Here is a 16,747-nt window from a genome sequence, read left to right as displayed (position 1 = left end):
ATCTACACCTAAATCAATACACCGCAAGCCACCGCATGGTGAGTGGCGGAGGGTACCCTGTACCAGTACTGGTTACTTCCTTTCCCGTTCCATTCGCAAATGGAGCGAGGGAAAACCGACTATCTATATGCCTCTGTACGACCCCTAACGTCTCTAATCTTATTCTCATCGTCCTTAGGCGAAATGTTCGTTGGCGGCAATAGAATCTTTCTGCAATCAGCCTCAAATGTCTGTTCTCTACATTTTGTAGGTACCGCTCTTGGAAATGAACGTGCCTTCCCTCCAGTGATACTTATCTGAGTTCCCGAAGCATCTCCGTTATACTCACGTGTTTTTGTAGTACTTAAATGGGACCCCGCGAAACCCAGTATCTTAAATTTTAAGAAGCTGTAATAGAAGAAAACAGTGCACCCATTACGCTACCAACAACGCGTAGTGAACATGAAAATAAATTTATAGGTATTAGGCGTAGTTCTCACTGAGGCCTTACGCATTATAACGCATAAACAACCAGCACTGGTAGAATGTGTAGCAACGCCGTTGAGATGACTTGACTGGTTCACACTGGGACGACAACGATACAACACCGATACCACAGAAAGAAGTTCAATATGCGGCAAAAATTTCTAAGCATTTGTCCAGTAATAAAATATGACAGGAAGCAAAGCATGTTTTAAATCTAACTTAGAATCATTTCTCCTGGACGACTTCTATTCCATTAACGAATTTCTGCTTCAAAACTGGTAGCCAGCAAAAATTAAATAAAATAAAAATAAATAAAAAACTTTGTAAGTGTAGTTGTATGAGTAAGACTAAAAAGTGTTTCCATTAATATTGGTTCAAAATGGTTCAAATGGCTGAGCACTATGGTACTTAACATCGGAGGTCATCAGTCCCCTAGAACTTAGAACTACTTAAACCTAACTAACCTAAGGACATCACACACATCCATGCCCGGGGCAGGATTCGAACCTGCGACCGTAGCAGTCGCGCGGTACGGACTGAAGCTCCTAGAACAGCTCGGCCACCGCGGCCAGTTTCATTGATGTTAGCACCAATCATGTATACATATTGTGTGAAATGACTCGTTCCATAGCGTTTCGATAAACGAATCATTCAAATGGTCTGTTGAACATGGAACGAACTAACTATATACAATTGGATTGTGCTGAAAACGACTTAAAAATGTTTACCCAAAACTGGTCTCATACACACCAATTCTGCGAAAAGGTAATGAAATTGCACTGGATGTGAAGGCCCCAAACCACTTTAGAATTCAACTGTTAATGGATTAGTAACAAGTTGAGCAACAATGGACAGGAAACTAGAATGTAATGAACTCGTCACGTAGGAGATCGGAAAAGTTGATTTCTAGAATTTATCTAAAAATTAAGAGATATGCCGGAGTAAATTAAAGGACTAGGTTAGAATTTTAAAAAATTAAGGTTACTTAGAAACATACCAAAGAGTTATTTTCTAAAAAAGATTGTGTTTTAAACACCAAAAGAAACACCAAGTATGGAGAAAACTGGATTCAGGAAAATATTACACAGAAAAAGGCAAGAGTTTGAAGTCAACGATGAAAGGAATATAATATCCTGACAGAGAAATCAGTAATGTCTTCTAAAGGCTGTGAAAAGGTACAATGAACAGTTGGTAAGAGAAACAATTGAAATTATGGGCCCGCAAAAAAAACAACAACCAGAAATGTACGCTGGGTAGACATCAATTATCAGTCGCCATGGCAAAAGGTACAATATCTAACAGCAGAGAAAACTATTTAAGCGTTCCAGGACCCCTTTGTGTTGTTTCAGACGAATGTGAAAATAAAGAACGTGTTTACAGTGTGGAAATACGAGGTGAAATCAAAGTTTTAATCATCACCTCGAAAGAAGTAATTATTTTTTTCTCTATTTATAGGTGCACGTCTGCCGTCTTAGTACACATGGAAATCCGCGCGCCTTAAAACCGTAGCATGCCGCAAGAGGAGTCGTTTAGTAAAGTCGGGAACCGTACCCTTATTCGATTTCTGCATTTGGAGGGGAACAACACTGCAGCAGTCTATGCTGAATTGGCGGAAGTGTACAGCCACAAGGCATCATCATTCGACACAGTGGTGAGATGGCTATAAAATCTTGCCTCATACTTCGTATTCTCGTGATACGACACCCCATGAGTCCCTCCTCTTTCTTCGTGTAGCGAAACCATTGCGTGACAGACTTTTCCAGAAGAACGACGAGGTGGTTTTTGATGTGCAACATTTCCTAAATAGCCAAAAACGCAGACTTGTACAAACGTGTTCTCTGCCAAGTCACTCCTCACTGGGAAAAATGTCTCCCATTCGAGGGTGAATATGTGGAGTAGGAGCACCACCAAGTTTCACTATCGCAACTTGCTATTTTCAAAGTGATAATTAAAACTTTAGCACTAACGCTCGTACTGCCAGTCATTCGCAGCATGAAGAATAGATAAGCACGTGGGGGTAATGTTTCGACAGAAACCCTCGAAGTGGGAGGAAACGTGATGTAGATGCAACTTACAAAATTATTTACGGACTGTGCGGGCGGCCCAGACATTGGAGATGCTGGTCGAGAAGGAAGACTGTCGACCACAGACGACAATGTATAGATAGCCGAGGAACTGTTTCACAACAGTCACAGGCTTTCCGACGATAAGGGCGTTCACACAGCGACACTCCAATGACTCCGCGACCGAGTAGATTTCTATCGCTGAGGGATCGAACTATCGGTAGAACGTTCCGGCTGCTGACTGCACAGACCTGACGACTATGTTAAAAAAGTGCCATGCAACTGTCACATTGAAGTGTAGTACAGCTTTAATGAAAGTTACTTTACCTGCCAAAATAACATGTAACTTCGAAGCCCCCTCGTACAACACCAGAAAGAACGACGACCTGCGTTATTGTTTAATGAGTCTAACATTGCTACGGAAAGGAGTTAGTTATGCACCCATCAAACTGACAATCTATCCCCTCGAAAGAAAATGTTTCACAATCAAAAGAAGTGTTTTGTAATGTAGATAAAAGATGTTTCTCCTTAGCAAGTCGACCTACTCGTACCCATAGAAGAATTTTTAGTAAAAAATGTAAATGGCGAGCATGTGCCCAAACAAATAATTATTTTCAAATATTTCTATGTTTATTCCACATCCTAATGTTAACGTCAACATGGCTCGGAGCACTATGGGACTCAACTGCTGAGGTCATTAGTCCCCTAGAACTTAGAACTAGTTAAACCTAACTAACCTAAGGACATCACAAACATCCATGCCCGAGGCAGGATTCGAACCTGCGACCGTAGCGGTCTTGCGGTTCCAGACTGCAGCGCCTTTAACGTCAACATGATCTAAGGCACAGCTAACCAACAAACTAATAGCCTTGTAAAACACGGAAGGTGAAATGTAATCTGTACGAGAATCAAGTATGCTACGAAGTGAATACGTGGTAATAGGCGTTAGGAATGATTGAGATTTCGCGATAGGGACAGGGTAAGTTAGACGAATTGACTTTATGCAGAATGACACACTGGGTAGAAATCCAGCGTGCCCTTCTTGCCTTACGTCTCATAAGCGAGGGACAAGACTGACCCCGTGACAGGCAAAAATTCAGGACTACCACCTACAGCAGATTCGTAGGCAAGGCCCATTAATGAACAGGACCTGAAATACCGTCGGTTGCAAGATGTGTGCGGGGAACCACACGACAAATAGCTTGGAAAAGCCCAGCGACAACGTCTGGGTTGTCCCATACCTATGGCCGACCACCAGCGTTCTTTGAAAGTGACTGCCGCTCCAGCTGACAGTACGTTGAGAATCCAGCAGCCGGAGCTGCTCTCGTCCAAAAGTCGATTTTAAAGCCAACATTAGTATCGAGACTGTGTACCCGGCTTTATACACTCACTGGCTTTTGAACCACGATGTAGCTTAGCATTTGTCATATACTCGAATCATTGCAAGAGACAAAAGAAGCGATAAGTGAGGAAAAATCTAGGAACGATTGAGGATTGAACCTCTAACTTTTGGACGTCTATTCTGATAGTTAACTATTTAGAGAGGAGGTACCCCACCTCGAAAGGCTAAAATCGAATAAACATGATCTTAAATACGGAGTTATGTCTGGTCTATCACCCACCACCTGTGAAACTCTGCATTTGCAAACAAACTACGTTTGTAGGTTAACGAATCTGAGAACAAAAGCAGCACAAGTTGCTGAGGGAAGTATGCCGTATGACAGACAATTATGACCAGCAGATTCAAAAGAGTCATAAAAGATCTCTGAAAAGATGGACATATAGAGTAATAAATGAGGTATTATTCGGTGAAAACATTTGTTTGAAAGAATATACAGAATGTTAGGCGTATAGGTGCAGATATTTTTACTGGTGACTGAAGACAATGTACTTTACAACATTACATCAGTCTTTACTTCATTGGCAGACTAATAATTATTGTTATTAGGAGTAGTATGTTTTTACATTGGTTAGTACCTCCAAGTACAAGTGGCAAGAGCAAGCCATTAATACTTATTTTCGCCTGGGCAGCGAGTCAGGTGTTGAAGTGTTCGCGCATGGACGCAAAACGGGTAGTCTACACTGATAGGCTAGTTCACTTGCAAGGGGACCATACGAACTTCCTCTCGCCTATTTGATTCATATTGACAGACTGTGTAGGAGACGCCTAAGACTAACATATGAAGGGCTTATTTCAATAGTGGTACAAGTCCATTTTTGTTCATATTGAGATAGAATCCTATAGTTAAATGAGCGCTGAAAATCTGCAGTTGAGATACCAGACATATCCAAGCATATGACTTCTTGGTAGAGATGAACCTTCTGTTTGTTTGGACCATTAATGTCAGAAGCGTTATAGACAGAAACTTGGAGATAATGGACTTTTATCACTGTTGAAATAAGCACTTCATATGTAAACAGGAAAACCCAAGTTTCAACAGTTTGAGAAAATTGAGTTTGAAAATTATAGGAATGCTTGTGCTGTAATCTTTGTAGGGGCATTAGTGTTCACGCTACCCACAACAGAGAGTAAGCACGTAGCTTCATGTACGCCAGGTCTCTAGATCAAATCTCGTTGCCGCAAGTTTATTTTTCATTCTCACGAAATTTTAAGAACAGATTTATTGCGACCGTGAAAAATATCAATATCTAATCATTTATTTACTATTTTCCTAACGCGTAAAATTGAAAAAAGAAGAAAACATTTTTCTTAAGGAGATTGGAAATGAAAAAAAGGATCAACGAAAAGCCTCAATCAAATCAGGATAGTCATTTTATTTATATTACAGTATATTTTTGACAAGAATAATGTGTAACCCACGCAGCACTGCACGAATCAGGGTGATGCCGATCATAGAAATATGGAAAATGTTCAAATGTGTGTGAATCTTATGGGGCTTAACTGCTAAGGTCATCAGTCCCTAAGCTTACACACTACTTAACCTGAATTATCCTAAGGACAAACACACACACCCATGCCCGAGGGAGGACTCGAACCTCCGCCGGGACCAACCGCACAGTCCAGGACTGCAGCGCCTCAGACCGCTCGGCTAATCCCACGCGGCAGTATGGAAAATAGTAATTATCGCGATATACAGCAAATGTAAGGAACGCCGAATTTTTCTATGTTCATGATTTTTTTCCAGTGTGTCTATCGCAAAACAAACTGTTTCGATTCATAAGCGGTTCTTGGTCGTCACACTGTCTCACGGCGTACCATATCGAAGCTTAGTACCGAATATTGGTGCAAAAAACTCACAAAAAAGAACCGGCAGCAAGATTCGATCCAGAGGCCTCGCGCAAATGAAACTAAGTGCTTACTAACCCAGTTGTGGACATGTTGGGTATTAGAGACCGTGCAAAATATATAAGCACGCCTAAAATTTTCATACTCTATTTTCTCGAAAACTGTTGAGAGTTGCATCTTCCTATTCCATATGTTGAAGTCCAAGACGTGCCGTATACTCTGTCAATACGACTCAAATCGGTGAGGTTAAGTCCGTACGGTCCCCTTGTTAGGACCGTGCAGGAAAATAAATTATGTGATATGTTTGCGGGAAGACTATTAGACGCAGAGAAAAAACAACTAACACACTGAAGTGGGCACATATTAAGGTACCAGCGATCACAATATCTGCACTTATACCCTTAACACCCTGTAACACATGCAGTACTTAAAAATAAGATTTTTCCCATAAACAGAATTTCTACTGTTGTCGTACGTTCTTTCCTTCATTACTCATCGAAGTACATATGTGAAATCTGTAGCGAGAAAGTGAAACACAGCATGATCTTTCAGTCAGAGGCAAAGATCTGGATAATTTGATTCCTCTAGGTTTTTTTACTGGACTATCGGTATAGTAGTGGAACTAACACCCAATTTATGTAATATGTCCGCATGTTGCCGTTGTCGAGTAAACATACTATTCCAATCCGTTGTGTTGTAATTATTTCATTAATATTCTACATTTGCACTTCGATGAAGAATAAGGGAAAAATGCATAACAACGCAGGAACCCCCAATGTGGTAAATGTGATTCTGTATGCAATGAGCGTTATTTACGGCACACGTTTAGCTTTTGGCCAAGTAACACGTCATTTATGACTTGTGGATCTTCTGGTCACAGCTGTCTGTTACATGATATGTTTCCTCAGCTACTTGTGCTTCTTCAGTTTTCAGAATCGTTAATCTTGAAACATATAGTGTACACAAGTGCACGGTGTTACTTGTATATGACCTCCGTGTGGTAGAAAAGATATCTCCGTAACTTAAAATGATTTTTCTTCGATTTTAGGTGTTCAGATCGGGGGACATCGGCTGTTAGACATAGACAGATACTACAGTCTAACTATACGTCATAAATCCCCGTGGATGGAGTGATATTACGACAGAATTAATCTTTTACTTGTGTTACACGTAGCAATGAACTGAACATGCAATAGTTTATATGGTGCCTTGCTACCAGAGTAGGATTCACGTAAATTTTAACACCTGACAAAGAGGCTTCGTCTTTTTCTGTTTAGTGTCTGGACAGAATGTATTTAATTTTTTTAAAAATTGGATCAATAATTATATCAAATACTGAGAATTAAATTTTCGTTGCCCTCGGAAGCTGCTAAATAGCCACCCTCCAACTGAGGCCATGCACCATGCACCATACTAGCCGTTTAGTACATAGATGTTATTCCATATGGATGGCAGCTCATGCTGGGCGCTCTGCTAAATTTGAGGAGAAATTAGTTCACTATACATAAAATGTGTTCGTGAATGTGTGTTAATTAATCGAAAGTCAATCGCTCCTCACCGAAATGCTTTGTACAGCTGATGATCACAAGATGAGATGTTCATGAGTAATGAATGCTGGGAGCAGCAAAAGTGTTATTACGAGCCCAAATACGTAAAATTATAGCGAAATACAGGAAGACCTACACGGGACCGACGCTTGGTGCAGGAAGTGACTTGACTCTGAACGTGATGCGTAAGCACAGAAAGAAAGACGCATTATTGCACGATTAAACGATTTAAAGATCAGTGGCTAGAAGCAGCTCCTTCCACCGTACGTACGGAGCTATTTAAAGTGGAACAAGCTCATAAAACTAATCACATGAAAGGCAGATGCCAGACAGATTCATTGGAACAATCCTCAGGAAATTTAGTTCGTCAACGAAGGAGATAGCTATCAGAACTATCGTTCGACCAATACTCATCAGTATGGGATCCGTTCCAGACTGGATTGATATAGAAAGTAGAGAAGGTCTAAAGAAGAGCAGCGCATTTCGTTGCAGATACATTTAGGAAGCACAAAAGCATCACAGAGGTGATCAACCAACCCTAGTTTGGGACACCGGAGGAAAGACGTTCTGTGGCACGATTTAGCTTACTTTTAAGTTCCGAGAGCTTACGTTCCTATAGGATTCAGCAAATATTTTGCTTCCTCCTATGTATATGTTGAGGAAAGACCACGAAGATAAAATTAGAGAAGTTTGAGCCGACATGGAGGCTTACCGGCAATCCCGCGAACTATTCGCAACTGGGAACAGGAATGGGGGAATTGACACTGGTACACAAAGCACACTCCGCCACTCACAGCAAGGTGTCTTGCGGAGTATAGATGTAGCTATGTAAGACGACACATAAGGCGCAAATATGATTCAATATTGGTAGGATGATCAGGCACTGTACCTTGGCCTTGAACGTCAAACGATCTCTAATTTTTCTCTCTGTCATCTTAAAAGTGAAGTGTACAGCATCCCCGTTGATACGCCTGAGGATCTGGAGCAGGATCTGTTCAGTCCTGATAAGATTTGCAAGATGATACGGACGCGCCGGCTGTTCTGACCGTGCGGTTCTAGGCGCTTCAGTCCAGAACCGCGCTGCTGCTACGGTCGCAGGTTCGAATCCTGCCTCGGGCATGGATGTGTGTGATGTCCTTAGGTTAGTTAGGTTTAAGTAGTTCTATGTCTAAGGGACTGATGACCTCAGATGTTAAGTGCCATAGTGCTTAGAGCCATTTGAACCATTTTTTGGTACGGGCGCGTCAAAGAAGTCATAGCTCACTGCAGAGACGAATGCAGTATTGCACCCGAATGTAAGGTTGGTTGGTTAAAATGGGAAAGGGACCAAACCACTTGGTCATCGGTCTCTCCGAATGTGAGGCCAAGTGAACACGTACTCTAATAGGTACCAGTGTACGGTAAATTGTATCACATAGCGATCTGGAGTAGCGTTGCATTTCTTGTTACGATAGGCTTTGGGTGGAATCACAACCCACTTAGCTCGGGAGTTAGTAGAAAAGTTAGATTTCAAATATATTTTTGCTAACTAGTACAATATTTCATGCTGAAGTCAGTGTCCGCTCGTAACCACACATTTACAGTTACCTCGGAAACGGCTAGTTTGTGGGCCCGTGTTTGCCGGAACGTTTTTGCTTTTACTATCTTACACATTCACCGTGTCAGTTTTCACTAATAATTGTCATACTATGTACAGTAGTGATGAGTCTTTCCTGGTCACATCCCGAGCATGAAATGATGTTCCATACCTCATTAGCACTATAACCTGACCAGTGGAAGAGTTTTACTGAAGCAGACTGCACGGGGTTTCATCGCTGTCATAACGGGTCGCTATCTGTTAACAGTGCCGCGTCAGCTGTAGTGGCGTAGCAAACGAATTACCTGGACGGCTCTTCAGAGAACTGCGGAAGCGTCAGCAGTGGAAAGGCCACTGTACCCGGACCCGGCACTCTTGTCACTCTTCTATTGTGGTTGTTGGTGGATGCTACGGTGCGGCCAATTTCAAAGACGCACGCTGGCAGATCTCTAGGAATTCCTCGCCACCGGCGTGACTCTGGAGTCCCTGCTAGCAATCACGCTATCTATGGTCTGCGACACACGTCAGCAGGCGAGTAAAAGCCGCAGTACTAGACGTTCCCTTAGTGACGAAACAATGTTTTATGGACGAAGAAGAGGGCAGATGTGTCAGCTTGAAATAGGGAACAACTGATTGGCTGTGGTCAAGTGTAGAAACTGCGACTGTGTGAAATAATTGAGTTAAGTTGCTACCAGTCTCATTTCCATTTAGTTTATGTTTAGGAGACCACCACCAAATTTAATAAATTCAACAGTCTGCATAAAAATATTCAATTCACTCTTGAATATAAAGATAACACCATTCCTTTTCTTGACATCAAGATAACGGGAAACAACCAACAGATGTCTTTCAGGGTACACAGGAAACCCACCGCGACAGACACTACATTACCAAACTCTTCCACACATCTCATCACACACCAGAAACAAACTATGAAACGTACCGCATTAACAATGGATATGAACTTTCACGCTCACGACAAACAATAAACTGAACAAATATAAGTAAACCACATTCGCAACCGACAGTTCTGTAGCAGTTAAACTTTTACAAATCTTTGTATAATGTGATGAATTAGCTAGATTATTAGAAGATACAGTTGAAAAAATCAGCGTAAGCACCTCGAAAAAAGTACGTAGGATGCATATTAACAGATCTTAACATATCTCGCATTTACAAATTACCTGAAGAGCCCAAAGTCCAAAGCCTAGAGATGTATACGGACGGCATGATTCTGTTCTAGGATAATGCCCTCACATTTTGCACTAAAGAAAGACATTCTTGGCTGTCGATTTGCTTCGGACGAAGAGGTGCAGACCTGGGTACAATCATGGTTCCACAAGCAACCGGAAACATTTTGCCATGAAGGCACTGATCGTCTTGTCTCGCAGTGGGATAAATGTATTGTATTGACAATTACTTTCGAAATAATTAAAAGTTTACTCATCTGTCTCGTTATAATTTGACTGCCCCTTATATGTAAATGCCAATGTACAAGGTGTATTGCAGTTAACGGCGAAAATGACGAGAGTGGAAGTACACGATAACAGAAGCAAAAACTTCCCGGGAACTCGGATCTGCAAACGAGTCATTACCGAGATAATTGCTATGTGTGGTTACGAGCTGCTGCTGCTTTCAGTATGAAATATAGTTATGAAATGTAAATTTTTCGTTTAAGTCCCCTTCCAATTGGCTCTAATCACACCAATTATCCACTTTTGAGAAATGTGATACATGGATAATGGGACACAAGTGTATTCTGCTGCTGATGTAAGGTAATATAAGACACGTCAATATGGTTTAAAGTGGAGAGTCCTGTACCAAAATCACCTATCATCTAGTCCCTGGATTTTGATGGATGGAGCCGCGAGGGATTAGCCGATCGGTCTATGGCGGTGCAGTCATGGACTGTGCGGCTGGTCCCGGCGTGGTCTGTTTGTCCTTAGAATAATTTAGGTTAAGTAGTGTGTAAGCTTAGGGACTGATAACCCTAGCAGTTAAGTCCCATAATATTTTACACATATCTGAACATTTTTGATGGCTGATCAAAAAGGTGAACTATAGGGCACTCTCATTGATATGTTTCAGGAGATGGAGCACTGAATTGTGCAGTCTTGATAAGATATACGAGATGATATGAAAATGTTTGAAAGAGTTTATAACTCTCTGCAGCTAGAAACTGCGGTGTTGCATCCAAACGCGACAGCCGACGCGTGGAACAGCACCTTTAGCAGGTGCAACTGTGCCGCAAATTGTCACATTTAACGTGCTGAAGTAGTATTGTATTTCTTCCGGCAGTGAAATATGACAATTATTAGTTGCATTTCAAATACATCTGCATTAATTAGGACGATAGTTCATACTGAAATCAATTGCAGCTCGACATTACAATTTTCGCGAACAGCTTGTTTGCGAACCTGTGCTTCCGGCGGAATTGCCGGAATTGCCCCCCCCCACACACACACAACCATCACCACCACCAGCACCAGCGTTAGACGTTTTGCCATTTTTTTTCTATGTGGATTTAATAAATTTCACAATCTTGTAAGTAAGTTTATTGATTAAATGATCTATATTGATGAAAACTATTGCGCACAACAAATTAGATGTATCATTAAAGTAATTTCAATGGAAATTGTGTAAACTACCTAAAAAACGGAAGTAAAACAAAATGTTTGTCTTATTTTTTTACGATTTATACTGCACGTCTGTTTAGTATGATGAACAATAAAAGAAGCAGATTCTGTTTCCTCCTCATAAATTAATAATAGTGCATAAATTATTAAACAGAAATAAAAGAAAAAGGGCAATATTTAAGAGCAGAGAACAAGAAATCACATCCCGAGAAGACTGTTTCAAAATAATTTCCATCGTACATCAGCAGCTTTCCTCGCCAATAAGGGGCGAAATGGCGTGTTATTGTGTTTGTCTTTTCTTCCAAATTGTACGATGAGAGAGAACCTTTTACTAATGTAAATCAAGTTTGTTCTTTTGTAGAAACTTTATAACGATACAGCCTCCCCCAGGACTCATATGAAATGTCCGATACTGCTTTCTTTTTATATGCATTCGGATAGTTATCGGACAATTTAGTGCTTCCTAAGGCCTTGTATGTGTGTCTTTATATGTGTCTTTCTGTCCTAATTGATGAAAATCTTGATATTCATTGCGAAGGCCTGTGGAATGTTCTGGAAGGATAGGCGTTGTCGTAATTATCGGTGGATTGTTGCCATCGATAAAATTATGCGCTTATATTGAATTAAGTAACTAATCAAGAAATTGAAGTAATACGTCCTTAGCAATAAATAACTAGAGCCTGCAGAGATGTTAGCATGAAAAATCAATGCTTCTAATTAACAAAATTGTAATCTAAAAATCCAGAAACAGAAGACCTCACTATCTTGAGAAACAGCTTAAAAGTTATTACCTAGCGATGTATTTTGATTTGTTATTTATTTTTATGTCTTCCTCTGTAATTAATATTGTTTGTGATTATATTTCTAATTAACTCTCCAATTGTTTATATCTCACAGTTTTCCAGTTTCCAGAATTTGAGGCCTTATTTGTGCATTTTATGTATGTAATCGGATAAAGCAGGAGTTCTGTACTACCACTGAAAGTAACCAAATCCAAACTGTAATTAATTACGTAACTAAAATAATACGAGAGACATTATTGTAATTAAAGTTCAGAATGATTTTCTGATGGAACACTGAAAATATTACTATAACAGATTGTCATTGAATATTGTATTTTATACCTTATTCGGCTGTAACATCAGTTTCTTTACGTTTTGTAAATTTTAATGGTAACATCAAAACTGCACAAAATGAATAATGCTTTATTTTGGAAGTTATTGTTAAAATTCTATATAATGCGATGCAGCGACTCTGCGACGAGTCAGTTTTGAAGTTACTTTTGGAAGTCAAAGAGATCAGTGAAGTCTGTCCGTGTTTTGTTTACATGAGTGTGCAGTTCGGATGTCAATGTGAATAAATTCTGTGAAGCATGAAAATTTCGCATTCATTCATCAATGGACCAGGCAGAAGAAACCTAAGTAACATTCACATGAATCGTTACAACAGCCATGTAATAGTAAAACTGCGACGTTCATAACGCGAGCAAGATGCCGAGAAAATTACTGCTTCCCTGTTATTACGATGAAAATCTCACCAGCACATACGAAGTTTTTGGGTGTGTTACAATCGCTTCCTACGAATTGATTTACAACCCCAAATTTTCCTTTCCTGTTCTTTTCAAGCCTTTTATGGAAATATTAGTAAATACAATGTATTTATAATTTCGGTTTACTTACAGTAAAGTAAAACTTGAAAACAAAAAAAGTTTCGGAATAGCGGGTTGACACTACAGCCCTCTATCATTCTGCACCCTTTCCTATTGGACAACCGTTGCCCGGAAACTACGCTAAGAAATGGCTCATGCCACGGCTGACTCAGGCCATAAATGCTAGTTTCTCTAAATGGCTGGTCATCTGGAGCTCCAAATTCTGTCACTTTCGTTTCCGGCCAAGCGCTGCATACACCATAAATCTGGACGAAATCGGTGACGACGAGTAGGTGCGGTCCCCTTAAGTTCTATCATTACTTACAACGAGCTGTCAAGCGAAAAATGCGCTCCAGAGCCCGATGGCTAACGAAGCCATACACACCACCGCCGGCTGTTTACGTATCTCAAGCAGGCTCCGAGTCAGCGGTGGCCATTAGCGGGTCAGTGTAATGGGCCGCATGCGGCCCAGGTAATTCCCCCGTGACGCGGTGCTAGCAGCGAGCTCCAAGGCCACGGCGGTACGCTCTTACAGCGGGAAACTCACCGGCAGCGGCGGCAGACGCGCAGGTCACGGCGAGGTACAGCAGCAGCAGCGGCAGCGGTTGCGACTGCGACGGCTCCATCCCGGCTGAGAGAGCTGAGGCGTCTGAGCCCGCGGACGACTCTGGTAGACCACGGCGGCGAATGCAGCGACACCTGGCGGCCGGCCTGCAGCCTGCCGGAAGCTCCGCGTGGCGTATCGCACGTGGCCTGCGGTAGGCCGGCCCCTAACTAATGCACCTGCCAGATATCGTCACCAGCGGAAACCTTCAGGGACGCGCGCCCGGAAACTCCACTAACGGCTCTTGGGAATTGCACCACTAACGTGAATACATCTGAATGATACGAATCATAGGAATTCTTGGTAACATGCTACAAAGGGTAGCTCTCAACCTTTCTGAGATAATTACCCTTGTGTGTGTGTGTGTGTGTGTGTGTGTGTGTGTGTGTGTGGTCTCTCCTTATAAGGTATAAAGCAAAATGAAATTTTCCCTTTATTACAGCACTTTCAGAGGGGTCTGTGCAGTCTATGGGTCCTTTCCACCTCTGGATTCGTAAATGTAAATTAATAGACGGTTCAAACGGCTTTGAGCTCTATGGGACTTGACATCTGAGGTCACAGTCCCCTAGAACTTAGAACTACACTGAAATGAAAAAATGAAGTCCCATGCTTCTTTACAGAGCGTAGGGGAACGATGCGGGAGACCCACACCGCCTTACTAGGCAAGGTCCTAACGGAGGTGGTTTGCCGTTGCCTTCCTCCGACCGTAATGGGGATGAATGATGATGATGAAGACGACACAACAACACCCAGTCATCTCGAGGCAGGAAAAAATCCCTGACCACGCCGGGAATCGAACCCGGGACCCCGCGCTCGGGAAGCGAGAACGCTACCTCGAGACCACGAGGGCGGACTACACTACTAGCCATTAAAATTGCTACACCAACAAGAAATGCAGACGATAAACGGGTATTCATTGGACAAATATATTATACCATAACTAACATGTGATTACAATTTCACGCAATTTGGGTGCATAGATCCTGAGACATCAGTACCCAGTACAACCACCTCTGGCCGTAATAACGGCCTAGATACGCCTGGTCATTGAGTCAAACAGAGCTTGGATCGCGTGTACAGGTACAGCTGCCCATGCAGCTTCAACGCGATGCCACAGTTCATCAAGAGTAGTGATTGGCGTATTGTGACGAGCCAGTTGCTCGGCCACCATTGACTAGTCGTTTTCAATTGGTGAGAGATCTGGAGAATGTGCTGGCCAGAGCAGCGGTCGTGTAACCAATGGCACCCCATACCATCACGCCGGGTGATACGCCAGTATGGCGATGACGATGACGAATACACGCTTCCAACGTGCGTTCACCGCGATGTCGCCAAACACGGATGCGACAATCATGATGCTGTAAACAGAACCTGGATTCATCCGAAAAAATGACGTTTTGCCGTTCGTGCACCCAGGTTCGTCGTTGAGTACACCGTCGCGGGCGCTCCTGTCTGTGATGCAGCGTCAAGGATAACCGCAGCCACGGTCTCCGAGCTGATAGTCCATGCTGGTGCAAATGTCGTCGAACTGTTCGTGCAGATGGTTGTTGTCTTCCAAACGTCCCCATCTGTTGACTCAGGGATCGAGATGTGGCTGCACGATCCGTTACAGCCATGCGGATAAGATGCCTGTCATCTCGACTGCTAGTAATACGAGGCCATTGGGATCCAGCACGGCGTTTCGTATACCCTCCCGAATCCCACCGATTCCATATTCTGCTAACAGTCATTGGATCTCGACCAACGCGAGCAGTAATGTCGAGATACGATGAACCGCAATCGCGATAGGCTAGAATCCGACCTTTATCAAAGTCGGAAACGTGATGGTACGCATTTCTCCTCCTTACACGAGGCATCACAGCAAATTTCACCAGGCAATACTGGTCAACTGCTGTTTGTGTGTGAGAAATCGGTTGGAAACTTTCCTCATGTCAGCACGTTGTAGGTGTCGCTACCAGCGCCAACCTTGTGTAAATGCTCTGAAAAGCTAATCATTTGAATATCGGGGCATTTTCTTCCTGTCGGTTAAATTTCGCGCCTGAAGCACGTCATCTTCGTGGTGTAGAAAATTTAATGGCCGGTAGTGTACTTAAACCTAACTAACATAAGGATATCACACACATCCATGGCCGAGGCAGGATTCGAATCTGCAACCGTAGTGGTCTCGCGGTTCCAGACTGAAGCGCCTAGAACCGCTCGGCTACAACGACCGGCAAATTAACAGAACACTGGCATGACAAGGGACACATAATTAAAGAAAAGGAAGGCGAGAGGTACCCTGACCAAACAGTGCAGTTATGGCGTAACAAACGCGTGGAGAAGACCTGCCAGGGTCAGCACACTAGTAAGTTTCTGGTGGAACATGTAAAACAGGTTTCTAATATCAGCAAGAGCAGGTGTCATATGTCCCATCAAAGAGGTAAGAACGTCAGCAGATTGAGGCTGTTGATGATGTTCAGGACTCGCTGCTTGTGCGTGCACTGGCTGTCGATTCTGAGAGGTAACCCGTGGGAGCTGCTGGTGTTATCTTACAGCCAGGACCGTCACCTCACCTCTCCTAACTATCTTATTATCCAGGCAGCTCTCTCCTACTTGGATGAAGAGGTTGTGGTTGTTGCGGAGGCTACTGTGTTGAATGAAGTGACTGTGAGCGGACATCGGAGAATTGGTAGACGTCCTGGGATGATGGCCTGATGACAGTTGTGCCCCGAGAAGGTAGTGACCGTGCAACGGCACGCCGTTGGTAGCCATGAAGTACAGCTTCGTAGGCTGTTGCTCTATATGAAGCAGGGTGGTCCTGTTCACAATTACGGCATTTCGCCTTCTCCGTCCTCGGCAGGGCGCAGTCCCGAGAGTACTGTGGTACCAGGCACATCTCACACACTGCGGTGGGAACCGGCAGTAATTCGCTGTATGCTCAAAGAGCTGGCACAGTTTACATTTGGGGCTGCCCACACCCTA

General features: G+C 42.7%; 1 protein-coding gene across 1 annotated transcript in view; it reads right to left on the bottom strand.

The window, feature by feature from the left end:
- LOC124596044 (lysozyme-like) overlaps positions 1-13,836 on the bottom strand; it is a 130,694-nt gene extending 116,858 nt beyond the window's left edge. The window contains exon 1 of the mRNA XM_047135016.1: positions 13,730-13,836. Within this exon, the coding sequence (XP_046990972.1) occupies positions 13,730-13,808 (79 nt within the window). The 5' untranslated portion in view covers positions 13,809-13,836. The remainder of the gene's footprint in view (positions 1-13,729) is intronic.
- Between the last annotated feature and the right edge of the window lie 2,911 nt (positions 13,837-16,747).

This window comes from Schistocerca americana, chromosome 2, assembly GCF_021461395.2.
Source record: "Schistocerca americana isolate TAMUIC-IGC-003095 chromosome 2, iqSchAmer2.1, whole genome shotgun sequence".
NCBI lineage: Eukaryota > Metazoa > Arthropoda > Insecta > Orthoptera > Acrididae > Schistocerca > Schistocerca americana.
This window is presented reverse-complemented; position numbering and strand designations above follow the sequence as displayed.